Source organism: Aquarana catesbeiana, linkage group LG05, assembly GCF_042186555.1.
Source record: "Aquarana catesbeiana isolate 2022-GZ linkage group LG05, ASM4218655v1, whole genome shotgun sequence".
NCBI classification, from domain to species: domain Eukaryota; kingdom Metazoa; phylum Chordata; class Amphibia; order Anura; family Ranidae; genus Aquarana; species Aquarana catesbeiana.
In genome coordinates, this window is record NC_133328.1 from 244,828,388 (window position 1) to 244,851,333 (window position 22,946).

The 22,946-nt window shown below is 43.4% G+C and overlaps 1 protein-coding gene across 3 annotated transcripts in view; it reads left to right on the forward strand.

The window, feature by feature from the left end:
• Nucleotides 1-22,946, forward strand: part of SLC12A7 (solute carrier family 12 member 7) — a 919,795-nt gene that overhangs the window by 666,924 nt on the left and 229,925 nt on the right. For all 3 annotated transcript variants that reach the window (XM_073630658.1, XM_073630657.1, XM_073630659.1), the window contains exons 17-18: nucleotides 8,161-8,329; nucleotides 22,619-22,814. In XM_073630658.1, coding sequence (XP_073486759.1) covers nucleotides 8,161-8,329; nucleotides 22,619-22,814 — 365 coding nt within the window. The remainder of the gene's footprint in view (nucleotides 1-8,160; nucleotides 8,330-22,618; nucleotides 22,815-22,946) is intronic.

The following is a 22,946-nucleotide window of genomic DNA, read 5'->3' on the forward strand; positions in this document are numbered from 1 at the left end:
ATTCTCCCAATTGGTCTCACAAAAACGGTCTAAAGCTTAAGGAGTCATTTAGTCCCAGTGCGTGTGGCATTTAACCTAAAGATCCATTTAGCTTCACGCTGAAGCAATTTCTGATTAATATTTCCACCCCGAGGGTCCTCCCTGATCTTTTCAAGAACAGTGAAACGGCCATTGAGGTATCATTTTTATGCTTCAATGCAACATGCCGCCCAATCAGTGTATACAATAGATTTTTCCTAATATGGTATATGTGGTCGTACCTTTTCCAGAAATTTCTGAAGGTTTTACCAACATAAAACAAACCACACTGGCAAAATACTATGTATATGACCCCCTTGGTTTGACAATCTGCGTAAAACTTCATGTTGTGGATTTCTCCATTAGGTAGAGTATATGAAGAACCCTCAAGTATCCAATAACAGTACTCACATTTGTTGCATTTATACATCCCTTCTCTCTCTTCCAAGCTACCCAAATTCCCCTGGAAGTGACTATGGACTAACTTGTCCTTAAGGGACCGGCATTTCCTATAAGTAATCTGTGGGGATCTCCCAACATACTTGTTAAGAATACGATCACCCATCAACAGATGCCAATGTTTACTGATGGCTTGCCTGACACATTCATGATTACTCGATTAGGTTGTTATCACCCTTACAGCATCCGTTTGTTGTCCCCGTAATCTCCTTCCACTAAACAGCAAATCCTTTCTATCTTTTTTGAGGGCCTTTTTAAAGGCCTTTTTTTAGGATTGTCTTGCTACATCCTCTCTTAGCTAACCTTAATCTTAATAGATTGGACTCCAATCTGAAAGATTCCTCTGTGGAGCAGTTTTGTCTCAAACACAAATACTGCGATTAGGGGATGCTTCTAATCAATGGTAGGGGATGAGAGCTAGCCGCATGCAGAATAGTATTTCTGGCAGTCTCATTTCTAAATAATGTAGTATTTAACACTCCGTCATTTTCCTTAAGAATCGTCACATCCAAAAAGGCTAGGGACCATTTATCATAGTTCATGGTAAACTTAAGGTTGAAGGTGTTATTGGCCAGCCTAATCATAAATCCCTCCAACTCCTCAACAGTTCCCCTCCATACCATAAAAATATTACCAATGTACCTGTGCCAACATATAATGTTGGCCAGATACATCGACATAGAATCATCTGAAAATACAGTACGCTCCCACCCCCCCAGGTACAGGTTGGCGTACGATGGGGCACAACATGTCCCCATCGCCACCCCCTGCACATGGAGGTAGTGGGAGCCATCAAAGGAGAACATATTCTTAGTCGGGATATGTCGTAACAACTGTATAATGAAAGCATTGTGTGGTCTGGCTGATAAATCCCCTTCATTCAAAAAAAACCTTCCACAGCAGAGAGCCCCAGAGAGTGCGGTATACTGCAAAAGAGCTCTTCTACATCTATTGAAACTAAAAGGCTCTCTGTTGGAATTATTTTATTATAGAACAATCTTAATAAGGCCAAAATATCCTGCAGATATGACGGAAGTGATACAGCATATGGTCGAAGAAATAAATCGACCAAGCAACTACCCTTTTCACTTTTTGCTCCAATGCCAGAGATAATCAGGCGTCCTGGAGGTTTTAATACATTTTTGTGCGTTTTTGGCAGAGCATAAAAGGATAGAATTCGTGGATGGATATTCCGTAAAACCTCACATATGTCTATAAATAATTCCATTGTTATATGCTTCCGTAATGATTATATCATAATCGTTATTAAAGGTCTGGATATTCTCAATCCAAATTTGAGAATACCATTCCCTATTTTGTAGAATATCAAGACACATTTGTCGATATTTATCTGTATCCATCACCTCTACATTGCCACATTTATCTGCCATTTTGATGGTAATCTCCCTATTATTCTGCAACAGGGTGATGGCCGGATGTTGCTGAAAGGTGATATTTCTTTTGTTATTGGACTTAAAGTCCAGTTTCTTCACATCCGTTGTGACCTGTTGTAAAAATGTCCATATATTCGAATTGGTTTTCAAAGAGGGAAAGTTAGATTTTTTCCGAAATTTCAGGATCTTCTTGGGTGGAATGGCTTGAGGAGAGACAGCCTGTTTGACATGAAACTATCCTCAGTGCTATGTGTTTCTCCTCCAGGTTCTTAATATGAGGTTCTGTTACAAATCACTGAGTAATCGGTTCTGAAGAAGCTATTAAGTGAAACGTGTCAACTATCTCTGTGATCTCTTTTGTAACTATTGTATTGAACCTGACAATTGGATGTTTTTTATCATGTGTGTTTTTTATGTGTAAATTTTGTTACAATAAATTTATTCTTTATTGTATGTAAAATCCCTCTCTGGTACCGCAATAATCCATCATGTTGGTTCTCTATGCAAAGCTGTGTGGGATACCGTTCCTGGGGACTTGCTTTTTGGACCTGACTTGATGCAGTCCTAGATAGCCAGCCTATCTAGCCTAGACAGCCAGTTAAGCTTTTTTTTTCATTCCCAAAGGGCTCAAGAGCAAAGCACCAAACCCCAGGAGAAAAGAAAAAAATGTTCGTCGCAGAAGGGAAAAGGAAAGGGAAATGTCCTTTTCCATCCTTTGGCGTCCTCCGGAAAAACGCAATGACTTGTATCTACCAGTTGGGGGAAGGCTTCAAAGTTTCCTCCCCCTTTGGGCCAGCATGACAAAAAGTCAATATATTTTGGACATGCTGTACCAAGGTTACAGAATAGAGTTTTCGGATTGTCCTCCAGAAAGATACTTTGTGACAAACCTACCAAGGGATTTAACAAATGCCCTGGCTATGAAGAATCTTTTTAAAGGATCTGAGGCACCAGAGGGTTGTGAAACCAGTATGTCCAGAGGAACAGGGTCAGGGATTCTATTCACACATATTTCTGATAAGAAAACCATCCGGAAACTTCCATTTAATTCTCAGCCTGAAACCATTAAACAAGTCAGTCCTATACAAAAAGTTTTGTATGGACTCAATCTTCACAGTCAAGAATATGCTGACCAAAGAATGCTTTATGGCATCAATCGACCTTAGAGATGCTTACCTTCATATTCCTGTAGCACCTCAGTCCCAGAAATTCCTGAGGTTTGCAGAGAATATGGGCAAGGAGATTATACATCTTCAGTTCAGGGCCGTTCCCTTCGGTTTGTTGTCAGCTCTGCGTATTTTTACGAAAATAATGGCGGAAGCCCTTGCCCCTCTTCGACTCCAGGGGATTGCGGTAATCCCATATCTGGACGACCTCCTCTTCTTTGCCCCATCCAGGGAAAAGTTGCGGGTGGATCTGGACAGAGCCCGCAGTCATTTGGAGTCGCTGAGGTGGATAGTGAATGTTCAAAAATCGAATTTCCTTCCAGCTCAGCAAGTTCTTTTTCTGGGATACCTGATAAATTCGGTAGAACAAAAGATTTTTTTTCCCAGAAGAGAAAAAGATCAAGGTCCAGAGGGTAGTAACGAAGCTTCAAACGAATCAGCAGATTTCAGTTCAAAGGGTTATGTCGGCTTTGGGGACATTAACCTCTTCTATGCCAGCCATCCAATGGGCAAGGCTGCATTTCAGGCCTCTCCAGAGGTTCCTTCTGAGAACATGGAACCACAGGACAGAGAGTCTAGATACGAAGATAAAGATCCCCACCAGAGTCAAACGTTCACTTTGGTGTTGGAAAAGTCATGTAGTACCACAAAGAGGTCTTCTTTGGTCCTTTCCGACCGAAAAAGTGGTGACAACAGACGCCAGTATGCGGGGATAGGGGGCTCACATGGGTCAGGATTTGGCACAGGGAACATAGTCCCAGGCCGAGGCCAAAAAATCCTCGAATTGGAGAGTACTAAAAGCGGTCGCCTTAGCATTGGCTGTCTTCTCTCCAAGCCTCCTAGGTTGCCATGTCCAGGTTCTGTTGGACAATGCCACTACCGTAGCCTACCTGAACAAACAGGGAGGCATAAGAAGCAAAGCTCTTCACTTGCTGTTAGTAGAGATTCTGGAGTGGGTGGAAAACCACTTACTATCTTTATCCACAGTCCATCTCAAGGGCGTGTTAAACGAAGTAGCGGATTATCTGAGCCAACAGAAGGTTCAGGAAGCAGATTGGAGCCTGAACGCAGAAGTGTTTGCATTGATCGCCAGGACTTGGGGCCTTCCACAAGTAGACCTGTTTGCTTCAAGGCAAAACAAGCAGCTCCCACAATTTTTCTCCTTTCAGCGAGACGACGGCTCTCAGGGGATAAACGCTCTGGCACATCTGTAGAATTTTCGCCTGGGGTATGCTTTTCCCCCCTTCCAGTTGATTCCACTGGTGTTGAGATAAATACAGAAAGAGAGAGTATCAATAATCTTGATTACTCCATTTTGACCAAAAAGAGCTTGGTTTTTCACAGTTCTGCAGTTGGCAATCAAACCATGTTGGCAATTTCCGCTCAGTCAGGATTTGCTGATTTGGGGCCAGTACATCATCCGGATGTAGCCAGGTTAAAACTCACTGCCTGGTATCTGAAGATCAATTGTTAAGAAGCAAAGGTTTTTCAGAACAGTTAATAAGCATGATACTTTCCAGTAGGAAAAAGGTAACTAGAGCTATTTACACCAAAGTATGGAAGGTCTATGTTTCTTTCTGTCATTCAGAACATAGGGATGCAAAAGACAGTCTCAGTATTGGAGTTTTTGCAAAAAGGTGCAGACAAAGGTCTTGCAGTCTGCTAGCACTCTTAAAGTGCAAGTGGCCGCATTAGGAGTTTATCTGGAGAGATCCTTATCTTCAGAAACTCTGATCATGAAATTTTTCAGGGCACTTTCCAGGTCCAGACCGGTCCCGGTGAAGCATTTTCCAAATTGGTATTTCTCGGTGGTTCTGCAAGCACTCGCAAAAGAACCATTTGAGCCATTACAGGCCATATCTCTAAAGAATTTAACTTTGAAAACTATTTTTCTTGTCGCAATTACTTCGGCAAGAAGGATTAGTGAACTGCATGCCCTATCAGTAAAAGAACCCCTTTTGTCAATTTTTTCAGATAGGTTTGTACTTAAAGTAGATTTGGGGTTTTTGCCAAAAGTGGCAAGTTTTCGCAACAGGTCTCAGGAGATTATCCTTCCAACCATTTGTTCTAACCCTTTGGGGAAAAAGGAAGAGCTGTTTCACAACTTAGACATGAGACGTACCCTATTACATTACTTGGAAGTAACGGGAGGTTTTAGATCTTCAGATTCATTATTCGTTCTTTTTTCTGGAAACAAATAAAGCCACCAAGCATCAAAGAAATAATTGGCTAGATGGCTTAAGACAGCTATTTCTGTAGCCTATTCTCAGATGGGTCTATCTCCCCCACTGGGAATTAGGGCTCATTCAACAAGGGCCCAGGCCACTACATGGGCAGAAAGAGCTGGTGCCACCCCAGATCAAATATGTAAGGCGGCTACGTGATCAAGTTACTTAATGTTTGTCCGTCATTACTGACTGGATCTCCTGTCAGCAGAGGATCAGGCTTTTGGCAGAAAAGTCCTGCAGGCTGTGGTCCCTCCCTAGGGGGTAAGCCTCTATTATCCTCTCAAGTGCTGTCCTGAAAGACGTTAAGGGAAAATTCAAGTTAAACTTACTGGTAACTTGTTTTCCAAGAGTCTTTCAGGACAGCAGCATCCCGCCCTATTGTATTTTTATATATATATACTGTGGCTAACCATATCTCGATTATGTGTTCCAGTTCGGAGCTGGAGGTTTCTAAGCTACTACTGGCAATGTGTGGGAAGGAGTCTCCTTTTAAATTTGGTGGAAGAGGTGTTTCCTATTGGCAGGGGGAGGAGTCACTCTCTCAAGTGCTAAGTCTAACTTGAATTTTCTGTCCAGGTACATACTATGTCAGGAATGCCAAAAACAACTTAATTTGTAACTCTATTGTAGGGCACTCTATCAAATATCTTAGCAAAATCTTGCTTCCAGCGCTTACACCTCACTTACCAGTATCCATGCCAGCAGTGTGATGGCCCCTCCAATGCAAAGAGCTCACCAACCAGTGATTACACCAGCAGGGTATGTGCATTAACCAATCAGCAACCAGTCTGCAGTGTATGCAAGTTTATCCATCAGTGAGCAGTCTGCAGTGTATGGCCATTAACCCCTCAGTGATCAGCCTACACAGAGAAAGTGCTAACTTCTGTCACCTATCCCTATCTTATGAGCATTACCCCTTAGTGACCTGTCTGTATTCTAATTGTATTAACTGCTTAGTGACAAGTTTTCATTGTATATGTATTGACATGCTCCTAGCACATATGTATTAAACCATTAGCACCCAGTCTCCAGTGCATGTGTGATCCCTAACACTCACTGAGTGCAACATTTCAAATATCAGTCTCGCCTCCATTGCCCGTAGGTTAAGAATAATCGCTGCCTATATCCTGCTTAAACATACCAACACACAAAGCAAAGCCCCACCCTTCACCTCTAGAGAGCTGTATCTACCATTCCTGGACACTTTGACCTGGTGCCTTCTAAAAACCTGCTTTAATTTTTGTGAATTCTTTTCAATGTCCATTGTCTGATTCTCTGCCACCTCAACTGTCCCAGAGGAGACAATATCAGCAGGCCTGGATTATATACATTGACCATCTTCTATCATATCCTCTCTTGTACACGCATTCCTGTCCTGCATAAGCTGTCTGCTGTTATACCTGCTGCACTCCTCTCCTGCACATTCTACCCACTGTTCTACCTTCTACACTACTTTCCTGCAAAGACTGCCCATGTCATATCTGCTTCACCCCTCTCCTGCACATGCTGCCTGCTTTCGTAACCCTCCACTTTTTTTATTACTGCCTGCTGTCATACCCTTTGCACTCCTTATCTGAACATACTGCCGACCGACATTATGAATTGCATCCCAGCACATTATACAGTAGAGGGTATCACTGTGTATTGTAATGCACTTTGTTGCTAAAATAAAAAAAGTGGTCGTGTACAATTTTTCAGTCATGGTGCATTTGCAAAGCACAGGTCTGATTCATGTGTACTGCGTTTGCTTCTAGGATATTTATCAGGAGCCCCCTCTTTGGAATATATGTGCCTTGACTACCTTGACTACCATGATGTCTTTATGGTGACTTGCTCACATTGGGTCTGGATGGTTCACCAATGGAAAGTTAGTCCTGTTACTTTAAGATTATATGTACAAGACCATTGGCTGTTTACTGATTGTACCCTAATTTAGTAATTCACCTTGGCTCACTCATTTGCATCTCTATCGACAACATACACATGCTATGAATTCCAGTTTACCCTACTGGTTATTACCCTATTAAATAATAGGAGTGGGTTCCACTGTACTGATTCTGTTACATATGCTCCTGAAGAAGGATTCTCGAAACGTGTCGAGTCCACATGTGAACTGTAATTGAAATCTTGGTTGTGAACTCCTATGTGGAGAGTAATTTTTAATGTTATGTAATAGATTTTTAATGGCACATAATAAAGCTGTTTATATGATGCTCAGTTCCTCTTCTATATGTACACACAAATTCCATAACTACATGTTCTGTTCATAGTTGTGCATTGGCAAACCATTCATAAGTAATGCGCTGCTCTAACGCAACAAATGTTAATGCACAATTTAATGCATGTGTATTAATGCACTGCAACAGATAAATGAAATGTTAATTCAGCCTTACTATCTCAGTAATAAGGGGACACTACTAGACTGTCTTCTGCGTTTAGGCAAGGGTAGGTAAGAAAAACCACATGTCAGAAGTTCTGCTTCCAATGAGGCACTCCGGCGGTGTAATATGTGATGGTTACATGAGTGATATTGAATCTGATGAGTTGCCTGTATCCGAGGAGTACAGCATGGGCACAAGAATTGTAATAAATCAACAGAGAAGCATGTTGAAGGTGGGCTCTGTACTACTTACTTTTCCTCTTGGATACCATTACTGATAGCCTTGGCTGTAATAATTCTTATATTTCTCAGTCTGTTATAGCCCAGTCTGGTTCACACCATGGTCATCCTTACGGAGGATTAAATGCCATTTCCGAGTAAACCGAGTAAAAAGAAGTTTGCAAAAGGGGATTGATATTGAAATCATTTTCGATGACAATTTTCATGGATTGAATATTCTTAATAACACATACTACTTTAACAGAACTTTTAAAAACAAAATGTGTATCTTTCAGACCTCAGATTTTGGTGCTACTCAACCTGGATTCAGAGCAGAATGTAAAACATCCCAGACTGCTTTCACTAACTACTCAGCTTAAGGCTGGAAAAGGACTGACCATTGTGGGCTCTGTGCTGCAAGGCACATTTCTGGACAAACATGTAGAAGCACAGAAAGGAGAAGAAGTATGTACATTTTGAGTATTTTTTTAATTTTTTTCCATTCGGTAATAAAACACATAAGGGCCAGTTCACAACAGAGCCATTGTGGTGTATTAGGCATCATTGCCCAACACAACCACAACGCAAAAGCAAGGACAATAACTGGTTTAAAGTGTGATTAAGCCAATTTCCACATGCGTCAAGGTAAGTGCATGGTATAATGGTGTTAAAATAATTGGCTACATAGTACAACAGTAGAATGATTGTAAATACTCTTGAATCGATCTTCTGTAAGCCAGTTGCATGATCATTATGCAGCTCCACTGCAGGTAACTTCAATATAAGGGTGGAGCTCATTCCTACCATACATGTCATACAGGGTGGCTCCAGCCACAGATTTGAGAGTGGATTACTTCCTCTTTTCTCCCAATGTAACCCAGCCCACTTGACTTGGGCGATCATGTGACCATAAGCAAAATAAAAGAAAAAAATTATCTAATTAAAATTAAAATACTATACAAAAAGAAAATTGAATGAATGCTTGTTTATATACACAATTTCCGTTGTTTACTTAAAACACACAATTAACGTTACCAATTGTATGCTTATGGAGGAGTTTGTTGATAGCGAAGTTTATGTGGATTGACTTTTCCTGTCATACACTCTAGCCTCCATGAGCAGGAGAAGTCTATCCCCGTAAACTCTGCCTCTCCATTAATCAACAAACTCTGCCCTAAGCATTGGAATGATAACTATTATTGTATGTTTTAAGTAAACAGTGTCACTGTATATCAACAAGCATTTCCATTTTGATTATTTTTCTTTATTTTTATTATTTATTAATGGTAATGTGATCACCCATGTCATATGGACTGGATCCCAGGATGGAAGAGGAGAGGAAATAATCCATTGTCAATGACAGCCCCATATGACAGGCAGATTATCACATGGGGTGGATTGCTGGGGAGGAAAGAGGATGTGCCCTGCTTCTCTACACTGAAATTGGAGCATGCATAGTCGGAGGGGCAATGTAGACTGTGGATCGGGCTATACAGGGTTGCCACTCCAAACACAGAAGTCCTATGAGCTGTCAGGATCACCAGGTATTTACTAACCAACTGCATCTTTATGAAATTTCCAGCACAACTCCAGTAGTTACATGAAATTTTTTTGAAGGTAATGACAAAAGTTTGATTTTGGGCTTAATGACACTAAATCAGTGTTGTTCACATCTATATGCTGCATTGCTCTGGCGTTATGCTAAAATGATGCATGCGTTATTTTTGCTCAATGCGTCGCTTTACAATGTTATACAGCACATTCCACTGCAACACAACACATCTGCATGTGATTGGGCAGTACAAATAAAGGTTTTTCTTTGCAAATAAAAATTAAAAAAAGTGTTTTCCCCTTCCTGCTGCTATCTTTCTGAGGCTATGTGGTGTCTCATAGGCATGCGATAATGCAGCACAAGAAAAATTAAATTAAACTGCAAGTAAATACATCACAAATACATTGGAGACACGTTAACCACTTCAGCCCCGGACCATTTGGCTGGCCAAAGACCAGAGCACTTTTTGCGATTCGGCACTGCATCACTTTAACTGACAATTGCGCGGTCATGCAAAGTGGCTCCCAAACAAAATTGACGTAATTTGTTTCCCTACAAATAGAGCTTTCTTTTGGTGGTATTTGATTGCCTCTGCGGTTTTTATTTTTTTGAACTATAAACAAAAAAAGAGCAACAATTTTGAAAAAAAAAATTTTTTTACTTTTTGCTATGATATCCCCCCAAAATATATAACATATTTTTTTTTTTCCTCAGTTTAGGCCGATATGTATTCTACATATTTTGGGTAAAAAAAAATCGCAATAAGCGTATATTCATTGGTTTGCAAAAGTTATAGCGTCTGCAAAATAGGGGATAGATTTATGGATTTTGTATGTGTGTATATGTATGTATATATATATATATATATATATATATATATATATATATATATATATATATATAATTTTTTTTTTTTTTACTAGTAATGGCGGCAATCTGGGTTTTTTATTTTTGCAGGACTGCGACATTATGGCAGACACGTCAGACAATTTTGACACATTTTTGGGACCATTGGCATTTTTACAGCGATCAGTGCTATAAAATTGCATTGATTACTGTAAAAATGTTATTGGCAGTGAAGGGGTTAAGTGTGTCCTATTGTGTGTTCTAACTGAAGGGGGATGGGACTGTGCAGGGGAGATGACAGATCGTTGTTCATACTCTGTATGAACAGACAATCCGTTCTCCCCTCAGAGAACCGGAAACTATGTGTTTACACACACAGATCCCAGTTTTTGGTGTGCCCCAAGCGATCGCGGGAGCCGGCGGTGATCACGACCGCCGGGCACATGCATCGGCTCCGTGGGCGAGCAGGGGAGGTGTGCACATGCCCCCTAGTGGCCGTCTGTTACCGACGTAACATGATGGCAATTCGCACAGCTGAGCCATGTTGCCGCAGTACAACTGCGGCGGCTGGTCGGCATGCGGTTAATGCATCTCAGTGCAAATGGCATAATGTTTGCGTTGTGGTGTGAACCAGCCCTGAGCATTTGATAAGTTTTGTTTTTGATAAATTATAAAAGATTATGCACTAAAAAAAATCATTTGTAAAGTTAATACTTTCCCTAATGAACAATATATTGTATTTTTGTAGATCTAAACCCTAACTGCATGACATTTAGATTGATAAAGCATAATACTCAATTGCAGTTTTTTTCCCCCCTAAAATACTCTTTTCTGTGTTGTTGATCTCCTCCATTTTTTTAGCTACTTCCTGTCTACATGTATTTACTGCAGCATCAACTGCACATCATTGCTCTGGCCTAATAGTGGCAACAGTGGACTATGCCTGAGCAAATTGTGCCAGCACTGAAGCTTGTTGTTTCCACCATGGTAGCCTGTAACAATGCAGGAACAGGAATGAGAGACAGTTGTCACTCCAAAACAGCAAGGCTCCTTATGGTAAATTCACGAAGTGACATTTGAATAAAAGCTACTTATTTAAACAAATTAAAATCCTAAATAAAGATTTAGTGGGGGGGGGGGTACTCTGAACCGACAGGTTGTACAGTGAGGAAGAGAGAGCTGCAGCAGTCTGTCCTCCCCTATACTAAAGGTGAAGAAGGCGGTAGTGAATGAGGGACAGACTGAGTTATGTGGCTGAGGGTTTTGCTGTCAAGTCCCCAGGCTGAGTGCCTGGGCAGACTGCTGTGCTGGCAATAGGAAAAGAAAATGCAGCTCCAGGTGAGTGATGGAGCCTGGTAGGCTGGGGAATGGACTCCTCCCAGGAGTGCTAGCCTCGGCTCGCCATCCGGGCAAAATATGGATAAAAGGAATGGCTGGCTGCACACCGAGGTAGTGATTAATCTCTTTATTGTAAAATCCGTAACATGAATAACACCACAGGACAGGCAAACAGGTACAGGTAGACGCGTTTTACACAGCGACGCTGCGCTTATTCATTACCCTGAAATATTCCACTGACATCCCTTAAATAGGGCTCCCCCTCATGTAAAACACAGGTGAGGACGATGTCAGCGGAACATCTAAAATCACTCTCAGCTGTGCACCTTGTTAGAACAATAGAATCACATGAAGTCAACCAGAATTTTGGCTACTACATGCTGAGAGCAACAACGACATAAACATACACAGACATCATAGCCAGTCAAAAAAGGAAAAGGGAATGTGGGAGGGACTGAAAGAAAACAATCTATGTCTAAATAAATATCCCATCTAATGTCCTTGTCGGGCCCTATAAACACTCTATAATATGATGCTGTGCTGGACAGAGCTGCAGGATAGAAGCTGTGAAGAGCTTAGAGATGGGAAGGCCTGGAAAAAAAGTTTTAATTTTTGTAGCCGTTTTATGCTTTTTTGCCTGGAAAATTGAAAAAAAGAAAAGTGTTAAATGTTATTTTACAATGATAAATAATATATCTATGACACAAGTTCTCTCAGCTGAAGACCATACAATTCAAGTAACGCTGTACTTCTCAATGCAGTTCTCAAACAGAAATATGCATGTCTGCCACTAGGTGGCACTGCTGGGGCAGGAAGGGGGTGCTCCAGTTTAGTTTGCTTGTGGGCTTCATCTTGTATCTCCTACAGTTGGGTGTTTTCTTTATCGTACATCACGGGACACCATAGCAATTACTATGTGGGTTATAGACCACCTTCAGGTGATGGACACTGGCACACCCTAAACAGGAAGTTGCCTCCCTATATAACCCCTCCCATACCGGGAACACCTCAGTTTTTTCGCCAGTGCCTAAGGTGTTGGTCTCGAGTGAATATGTGCTCTGAAGAGCTCCACTGGAGGGATCCTTGCTGGAATTAAACAGCCTCCATAGACCGGATCCATCCAAAGTGCCACTGCGGCCAAGGTGGATGGTAGGCGGGCCTCGTATACAAAGCACAAGGTTTTGCCTGTAACGCCTCTCTTTGCAGGGCTGGACTCTGGGACCCAGGACTTTTTAGTCATGCCTACATTAAAGTTTTTCCTGGTGGGGTGCTAATACAGGTCCAAGGGAGTGTAACCCCTACAAAGGGACCCTGTCCTTGAAGGTTTGCTAACGCAGCCCGCCATGATGGGTGAAGTTTAGATCTGTCTGTTACAGCAGTATCCTGCAGCAAGGATAAGGTAAGGGAAGAAGCCTAGGAACTGTAAAAAGTCCGTCTTTTTTCTTCCATGATTAAAATGTTGTATGCCTTAAAGTCTCCACTAGACGGAGTAAATGCACATACCTTGGTACGTTGCTCTCAGTCAGCTCAGTGTCCAGCTAAAACAGCATGTGTGTGGTCTCAGCAGCCAGGGGGCAGATCCCTGTGTTGTATTTACCTTACAGCTTTGCATACCTAAACGGAGTCAGTGAAGGATTACCCACATAGCCATGTCAGTGCCAGATATTGTCCTGCTATCGCCCCAGCCCTTGTCCCCCTATTCAGTCATACTTGCTTTTTTCCTGATGATCAGGCGATCACAGAGCCTCCCCTTCTACAGGTCTGCACTGGCAGACCCGAATGCCGTCCGTGCGCACGAACTGCTGTTTATTTGAAACCAGGAGGGGGGTGGGTTAGTGGCAAAGGGGCTTGGCTTAGGCACAGGCGCTGGGGATGCCGAGCAGAGCTTGCACCTGAAGCATTTAAACAGACTCATAAACTGCAGAAGATCTCTATCAGCAACTGAAGAGATGGAAGCCTGACACACAGGACACAGTTGTTACTCAGCACCAAGCTGAACTTTATAGCCACATTGTATTGCTAGACTATTGCTCAGCAAATAGTGCATTTACTTAGTGCCTCTGCTTTTGTGCTTGGCGCTATGACTTCCAAAAAAGACACCACAAAAATGGTACTAAAAATTCCACCTCCAGGTGCTGGGAACTCCAGTTGTGCCTCCACACTGTCATCCTCTCCGGAAACACCAGATATGGCAAGCCAGGGTGAGTCATTGGGACCAATTGGTGGTGCAGCTGCTTCTCACATATCAGCCCCTGAATACATGACTGAAGATGCATTTTCCTCCGCCCTGCAGGGCCTAGAAGGAAGATTAGTGGCTTTAATCGCATCCTCCATCCAAAAGGATAGGAAGTGTGTTAGATCCCCCTCCCCAACCTCAGACCCCTTACAAGGGAACAGTGGGTACAGGATGAGGTATTACCCTCAGGCGATCAGGAGGAAAAGCAAACCGATTACTCCTCTACGGAGGAGGCAATGGTGGATGAACCTTTTTCAGCCTCACAATCTGAGAAATTGCTGGTACAGTCTCTTACAGAGATGGTTCATTCCTCTTTCAAGCTACCCCTAACGGAGTCAGCTGAAAGTTCTGTTTCTTCTTTAGGTTACTTAAAACCTTTACAGCCTTTTCATGCGTTTCCTGTACATGCATTACTAGAAAAACTTATTTATGCTGAATGGGATCACCCAGATAAGCACTTTCTCCCTCCAAAGAGATTCAAAGCTCTCTACCCCATGGAGGAGAAATTCACCAAAAAATTGAATGTACCAGCAGTTGACGCTGTGATTTCCAGTGTGAATAAAAGTCTAACTTACCCAGTAGACAATGCACAAATGCTTAAAGAGCCAACAAGATTAAGGGTTGGAATTCCTGTTTAAAATCCTCTTTTTCCTTGGCAGGGGCCGTTACTCAGCCTGTAGTCGCTGCAATAGGCATCTGTCAGTCCCTAAAGGACCAATTTAGACAGTCCCTTAAGAGGCGGTCCCTGCACAACAGGCCCACGATTTTGCCGAACTCCCAAAGGCATTATGTTTTGCCATAGACGCCATGAAAGGCGTCCCGCCTTGCGCTTGTGCTAGTACACATGCGTAGGATACTGTGGTTAAATTGGTCAGCCGAAGCACCTTGCAAAAGGCTTCTCACTAGTTTCCCTTTTCATGGGGATCGACTATTTGGAGATGATTTAGACAAATGCAAATCCAAATCCAAATTTTTAGTAGGAAGAGTACTCTTTTGCCAGTCATAAGAAAGTATAAACGTCCTTCATTTAAGCGAACTCTTTCCCCTGCGCCAGGGGCATCCGCCTCTAGGCAGTGGCGACGACGGCCTACACTGTCAGACTCTAGAGGAAAGCCTCAGGGTCAGTCCCAGGCACAGAAGAAGAGCTGGGGCCAGAAATCTGCAAAGCAGAATTCTAAAGCCTCATTATGAAGAGGCCAGATTGGGGGGAAGACTTCTGCAATACTCAGAAGTCTGGCAAGAGGAAATTCAGGACAGATGGGTCATCTCCACGGTGTCTCTAGGATACAAACCAGAATTTTGGGAGTTTCCACCGTCCCATTTTCTGAGATCAAACATTCCCAAAGATCCAGGGAAAAGGCAATCTCTGTTTTGGGCACTAGACCCATTACTGGCTCAGGGCATGATCATACAAATCCCCACAGAAGAGCAAGGTTTTTATTCAAACCTCTTTACGTTACCAAAACCGAATGAAGATATCAGACCCATTCTAGATCTAAAAAATCTAAATCAGTTCCTGAAGATCCGCTCCTTTTGCATGGAGTCGATCAGGTCAGTGGTTTCTATCCTACAAGGAAGAGAACTTCTGGCGTCTATCGACATCAGAGATTCATATCTGCATGTCTCTATATTTCCCACTCACCAAGGGTTTCTGCGGTTCAAGGTAGAACAGCAACATTTTTAGTTTGTAGCCTTGCCCTTCGGGCTAGCTACAGCACCCCGGGTGTTTACAAAAGTTCTGGCTCCACCTCTAGCCAGGTTAAGGGCACAGGGTATAACAGTCTTGGCGTAACTAGACGATCTATTGCTAATAGACCAGCCGGTGGCTCGTTTGGAGAAAAGCGTGCGCATTACAACCAAATACCTGAAAAATCTGGGTTGAATTCTCAAATTGGAGAAGTCTTTCTTAAAACCGCTAGAAAGGCTGGAGTACTTGGATCTGATCGTAGACATAGCCCAGAAGAAGGCGTTCTTGCCTCAGGCAAGATCAACGCCATAAGAGAGCTGGTGCAGGTGGTCAGGTCGAAAGGGGATTCCTCCGTTTGCCTTTGCATGAGGTTGTTAGGAAATATGGTGGCTTCATTCGAAGTGGTTCCCTATGCCCAGTTCCATTCGGGACCAGGTTGAGATTTACTTTGAGATGCTGCCCCAGGCGTTTCCCACGGACAGAAGCAAAGTAAGTTTCCTGATATCTTTGCTTTCTGAGAGAGCCTTGGCCTGGGCAAACCCTCTATGGGTGACACAAAAACCTGTTGTCTTGAGTTACCCTGACTTTGCCGCCTCCTTCAAAAGGATATTTGACATTCCCGCATGCTCCTCTTATGCTGCCAAGTGCCTCATGTCCATCAAACGGAGTATGAGAACTGTTGCCTACTACGCCATTGAATTCCGTACTCTGGCAGCTGAGGTTGCTTGGAACAATGAGGCCCCCGTGGCTGCTTTTTCTCATGGTCTCTCGGATTCAATCAAGGATGAGATAGCAGCCCGAGATTTACCCACTGAGCTGGAGAGGTTGATCACGTTTGCCATCCTCATTGACTCCAGAATCAGAGGGACTCTTTTAAGGAACGCTTGCGGAAGCCTCCTGTACGTTTGCCTCCGAGCTTTGCAGTCCCACCCGTGCCTCCTTCACCTCCCATGCCTCCTGGTACCGAGTCGGTCAGTGAAGATGAACCCATGCACTTGGGCTTCACGCATCTCTCTGCGGATGAGAGAGCCTTTAGGAGGAGGGAGATGTAGTGATATGAAATGTATAGTACCTGTATAGTGGGTAGATAATTCATTTAGTAATTATTATAATGATGATGTAAGTACTCTTCCGCAGGAACCCAATTCTTCCAGAGAGATGCACTTTATTGACTTCCAACACAGAACAAGGTCCAAAGTCCACAGATGACAAAAAATCATACAGAGTATATAATTCAGTGTCCCATTTTTCCTAGGTCTGCGCCTTTATAGTCATACACAGACAGGACTATACTATAGACTGAACGCCATGTTATATTCACTAGACACTGAATGGCTGAGCAATTTGATTGGCCATTTCCTTTCAGGCCTTTGATATGCTTTAGTCTTTGAGACAGACAACAACCCCCAGCTGTGAACAGCTGCAGTCATAAACCACCCCAATCTGCACTCCCGCATATCAACATCAACAAGTCCCCTTTGATATGTGTAATTAGATTAGATTAACAGATATCACCTGAACACCCTTTTGAGTCTTGCAATACCTACATTCCTAATCTGTATTCTTGCATATTAACATCAACAAGTCCCCTTTGATATATTAGTACCCTGGGAGGGAGTTTCTGTTAGGTAAATATTGTACTGTATGTGTACATATATATAATAATATAATATCCCACATAAATCAGCGAACATATTACAACAGGAGAGATTGTGCCTTTATTGTGGCCAGGCAGGTCACTTTATGAAGTCTTGTCCTACCCGTCCAGGGAATGCCCAAACCTTTAGGTCCTGTCATGGACAGACCTTAGGTGGCGTTGTTTCATCCCCAGTTATCCAGAAGGATAAGCCCCTGGTTTCGGTTACCCTCTCTTGGGCTGAGTTGTCCATCGAGATACAGGCTCTAATCAACTCTGGGGCTGCAGACCTGTTCATTGATGCTGCCTTTGTATCACAGCGCTCGATTCCGATGCAGCTGCGTGACACTCCACTTGCCATTGAGTTTCTTAATGGGAGACATCTACAGCCTGCCCATGTGACTCATGAGACGGTTCCATTGTCCATAGCTGTAGGGGCTCTTCACCATGAGATAATCAAATTCCAAGTTATTTCCTCATATAGGTTTCTGCTGGTTATTGGTTATCCTTGATTACAGAGGCACAACCCCTCTTTTGATTGGCTCCGTGCTGGGGTTCTCTCCTGGTCACCACAATGCAGTGAGACATGCTTCCAGAAGGTAGCCAAGGTCCTGTGCACCTCTTCACTCTCCTCCCTGCAGGAGGAGTACTGTGATTTTAGCGGAGTCTTTGACAAAGGTCAAGCCGGTAGTTTGCCTCAACACCGGCCTTATGATTGTGCAATTGACCTTCAACCTGGTGCCATACCCCCTCGTGGCCGGGTTTACCCTTTGTCGATCTTGGAGGATAAGGCCATGGAGGAGTATGTTGCAGACGCACTTTCCCGAGGTTTCATCCACAAATCCTCGTCTCCTGCTGGTGCTGGTTTCTTCTTTGGGAAGAAGAAGAGTGGTGAACTGAGACCTTGTATTGATTATAGGGGTCTCAATCGTTTCACGATTAAGAATGCCTACCAAGTTCAGTTGATTAGAGTTATTTGACCGCCTCAAGGGAGTAACAGTTTTCACAAAGCTTGATTTGAGAGGGGCATACAATCTTGTGCGGATTAAGGAGGGCGACAAGTGGAAAAGTGCATTTAATACCAGGACAGGCCATTATGAGTACCTTGTAATGCCTTTTGGCCTTTGTTACGCCCCGGCAGTTTTCCAGCAATTTATTAACTATGTCCTCCGAGATTTGTTGCAGTTATGTGTGGTGGTTTATCTCGAAGATATCCTCATGTTTTCCAAGTCCCTGGACCCAGAGAAACTTTCGGCAGTCCTACAGTGGCCCCGACCCGTGGGTTTACGTCCTCTGCAGCGTTTCCTGGGCTTTGCCAACTATTATCGAAATTTATTCGGAACTTCTCGTCTCTGGTCAAGCCCCTGACTGATATGACCAGAAAGGATGGTAACCCACAGAGTTGGTCTCCGGAGTCCACTAAGGCCTTTGAGAGTCTCAAGGCTGCCTTTGTTTCTGCTCCTGTGTTGGCACATCCTGGTCCTACGTTGCCTTTTATCCTAGAAGTTGATGCTTCTGAGACTGGAGTTGGCGCCCTTCTGTCTCAACGTCCTAATTCTGAGAGCGCTATGCATCTGTGTGGCTACTTTTCCAAGAAATTGTCACCTGCAGAGTGCAATTACGAGATTGATGACAGAGAGCTGTTGGCGATCATTTTAGCCCTGAAAGAATGGAGACATCTCCTTAAAGGTACCACTGTGCCGGTTCTCATTCTTACTGACCATAAGAACCTCACAGTCTTGTCTGAGGCTAAGCGCCTCTCTCCCAGAAGGGCACGATGGGCTCTTTTCTTGTCGATTTTTAATTACATTGTCTCATTCTTACCCGGTACTAAGAATGTAAGGGCTGACTCCTTGTCACAACAATTTTCCTCCTCTTCAAAGTTGGAGTCGGTCCCGGTTCCTGTGATTCCTCCTGATCGTATTCTGGCTACGGTTCGCACCAGTCTTGCTTCTCCTTTGGGTGACAAAATTCTTGCTGCTCAGGTCCATGCTCCTCCTGAGAAACCTTGTGACCACTGTTTTGTCCCAGAGAGTCTCCATACTGCCGTGCTCCAGACTTGCCATTCTCCCAAGGCAGCTGGCCACCCTGGCAAGAATCAACTCGTTTGGGCCATTTCCCAACAATTCTGGTGGCCTAGTCTATGGGCTGATGTAACTGCCTTCGTAGCTGCCTGTTCCGTGTGTGCTCAGAGTAAGACTCCACGACACCTTCCAGTGGACCTCCTACAACCCATACCCAATGGAGAGAGGCCCTGGACCCACCTGTCTATGGATTTAATTGTGGAGTTACACAACTCCCAAGACAACAGTTATCCTTATGGTGGTTGACCGGTTCTCAAAGATGTGTCATTGTATTCCACTTAAGAAGCTGCCCACTTCTAAGGAACTAGCTTCCATCTTTGCTCGAGAGATCTTTCGCTTACATGGGCTACCCAAGGTGATTGTCTCGGACAAGTCAGTTTGTCTCCCGTTTTATGACGAGCCTTTTGTGCACAGTTGGGAATTCAGCTTGCTTTCTCCTCTGCGTATCACCCGCAGTCTAATGGTTCGCAGAACGAGCCAATCAGTCCTTGGAGCAATTCTTACTTTGCTATATTTCTGACCATCATAACTGGTCAGACCTATTACCGTGGGCAGAGTTTGCTCACAACAGTGCCTTGAATTTAGCTTCCCGATTGTCCCCGTTTATGGCGAATTATGGCTTCCAACCTTCCATGTTGCCTGACTCGTTTGTTCAACAGAGTATTCCTGTGTTAGAGGAGCATCTCCGTGGTCTTCGTTTCATTTGGGCAGAAGTTCAGGAGGCTTTGCAACATGCTAATGATAGGTACAGACTCCATGCTGACCGCAGACGCCTGCCTGCACCTTCCTACCAGGTTGGGGACAGAGTCTGGCTGTCGTCTCGCAACCTCCGACTTTGTGTTCCTTCTTTGAAGTTCGCACTTCGTTTTATTGGGCCTTTCCGTATCCTTTGCAGGATTAACCCAGTGGCTTACGCCTTGGACCTTCCTCCTAGTGTGCGCATCTCAAATGTATTTCATGTCTCCTTATTGAAACCTTTGGTCTGCAATCGCTTTACCACCTCTGTGCCATGTCCTCACCCTATACAGGTTGAGAACCATGATGAGTATGAGTTGACTCCCATAGGTTCTGTGGACACATACAGTACCTGGTGCATTGGAAGGGGTACGGTCCAGGGGAACGCTCTTGGGTCTCATCCTCGGACGTACATGCCCCTGTCCTTTTCCGTGATTTCCATAGACGTTTTCCCCTCAAGCCCGGTGGTCCTCCGAGGGGGAGGGGTTGCTGAGGAGGGGGTACTGTCAGGGCTGGGCTCAGCCCTTCCTTCTCTGAGCTGGCCGCTCAGCTGTCGGCTAATTGCCAGCTCCCATTTCTCTCCACAACCAGCTGTTGATTCTGCTCGTCAGTCCTGCCTACTTAAAGTTTTCCAGCTCACTTGATCTCTGCCTTCACCTTTGTCAACATCACAGAGACTTTTCTCCTGCGTTCCTGTTGAAGACTTGGTCGGCTGACGTTCCTTCTGGCTCCTGATCCTGCTTGCTGTACTACTATGTTTATCTCTGGCTCTCTGACATTTGCTTGGCTGACTACCCGATCCTGTTACTGAACTCTGGCTTGTTTTGACTACGCTTACTCTGTTTACCTTTTTATTATTATTAAACAAGTGTGATTTAACTATACTTCTGTCTCGGTCTGATTCATGGTTCCTGATAGGTAGCGTCCGAAGTGGAGCTTGTGTACTGAGGATTCAGGCGAAAATGAATGCCCCGTACACACGGTTGGATTTTCCAACGGAATAAGTTCGATGGGAGCCTTTTGTTGGAAATTCCGACTGTGTGTAGGCTCCATCAGACGGTTTCCTTCGGAATTTCCGTCGCACAAAATTTGAGACCTGGTTCTCAGATTTTACGACAACAAAATGTGTTTGTGTAAATTCTGATAGCGTGTACACAATTCCGACGCACAAAGTGGTACGCATGCTCGGAATCAAGCAGAAGAGCAGTGGCTATTGAACTTCATTTTTCTCGGCTCGTCGTACGTGTTGTACGTCACTGCGTTCTTGGCGTTCGGAATTTAGCTTTGTGTGATCGTGTGTATGCAAGACAAGTTTGAGCCAACATCCGTCGGGAAAAAAAAACATGGATTTTGTTGTTGGAATGTCCGATCGTGTGTACGGGACATTACAGTTACATTGGTCCTGTTGACAATTTAGTCAGGCATTAGTCAGGAAGATCAGGTTGGCAACAGATCAATTGAAATCCAGAGAGTGGTCAGGCAGGCAAAGGTCATACACAAGCTGGCGGTGAAGTACAAAATCGGCAGGCTAGAGAGCAATCAGGAATTCAGGCAGAAGTTCATATATAGTATTCAGAGTCACAAAGCAGTCACAACACCCAGGGAGCTAGTCCACACAAACGGGCACTGAGAAATAGGAAGTGCTAATTATGGGCTGCTTTGATTGTAGATTGTCCACAGCTGGCAGCAGGTGGGTCTAGTGAGTCCAAGGTAATGCATCAAACTGAGAGAACATAGCCATAGCTCCAAAGCTCTTCTGTGGCACAACAAGTAAGACTGCAGCTGTGGAACCAGGAACATCCCGGTTTAAATACACCCAGGTACACGACAGTATGACGAAGAAATCCTATTCTTAATTCAAGCATATTACTTTTATATACGTTGCATTACACATTCCCAGTGCAACATAATTACTTTCAATTTGTAAAACTAATCTACACTGAATTTCTTTTTAATGTTTCCAAAAGTTTCCATTTTTTTCTGGGAAAGAAAACGGAAAAAACTATTTTTTTTTTTTTTTCTCATGCCTGCAAAATATCTAAAAGAATTTTGAAAACCGAGGGCAAGAATTGGTGAGTGTGGTTAATGTGAGTGTTCAGAGAGTTGGTGGGAGTGTCAAAATAGGCTTATTCAAGAAGCACATTTTTGCCTGTTGGCTGTGTAATCAATCCCATAACCTATCCCAAAACTCAGAATAAGGCAGGCCATACATAGTGCGAAATTTGCATGATCAACTCAGCGACTAGCGATAATCACAAGCGAATCCAGCAGGCTGGTTGTACCCAAGTTGATTGATCGATTAACTTGGTACATTCAGCCTGCCCATTAATTGTTTGAATCACAGACGGTTCCTGCTAAACCAGCCGAGATTCGAACCGTGTATGGCTGGCCTAAGGCATGGTTTCCAGGGGGGAATGAAAATGTGTTGCAAAATCAAAACTGTAATTGGGATTTTGCATTACTAAGGCTATCTGTTGCAATACTGGTGTGTGCAAATATTACACAGGACATTTTTTAGTGTTGATACATTTTATGAATATATCTATACACATTTTGACTGTAACTTTTATTACAAGTTGCATTGCATTTTCGGATTAGTGTTGTATTAAAGTTAATTTTTTTTCTATTCATGTGTTTAAGAATATTCAAGCATTAATGACTGCTGAGAAGACCAAAGGATTCTGTCAACTAGTTGTTTCATCAAATCTACGAGATGGCATGTCACATTTGATTCAGTCAGCTGGACTTGGTGGCATGAAACACAACACTGTTTTAATGGCTTGGCCTCAAGCATGGAAACAGCCTAACAACCCTTACAGCTGGAAGAATTTTGTTGGTGAGTATATTTTGCTGTAGGACAATTTTTCTCCTTTGTTTCAAGTGCTGTGGAGAAATATAGTAAAAGTGTTTGTGTGATCTTCAAAGCAGTTGTCATTTCTTAAATGGTTGAGGGTACATGCAGTCAGGA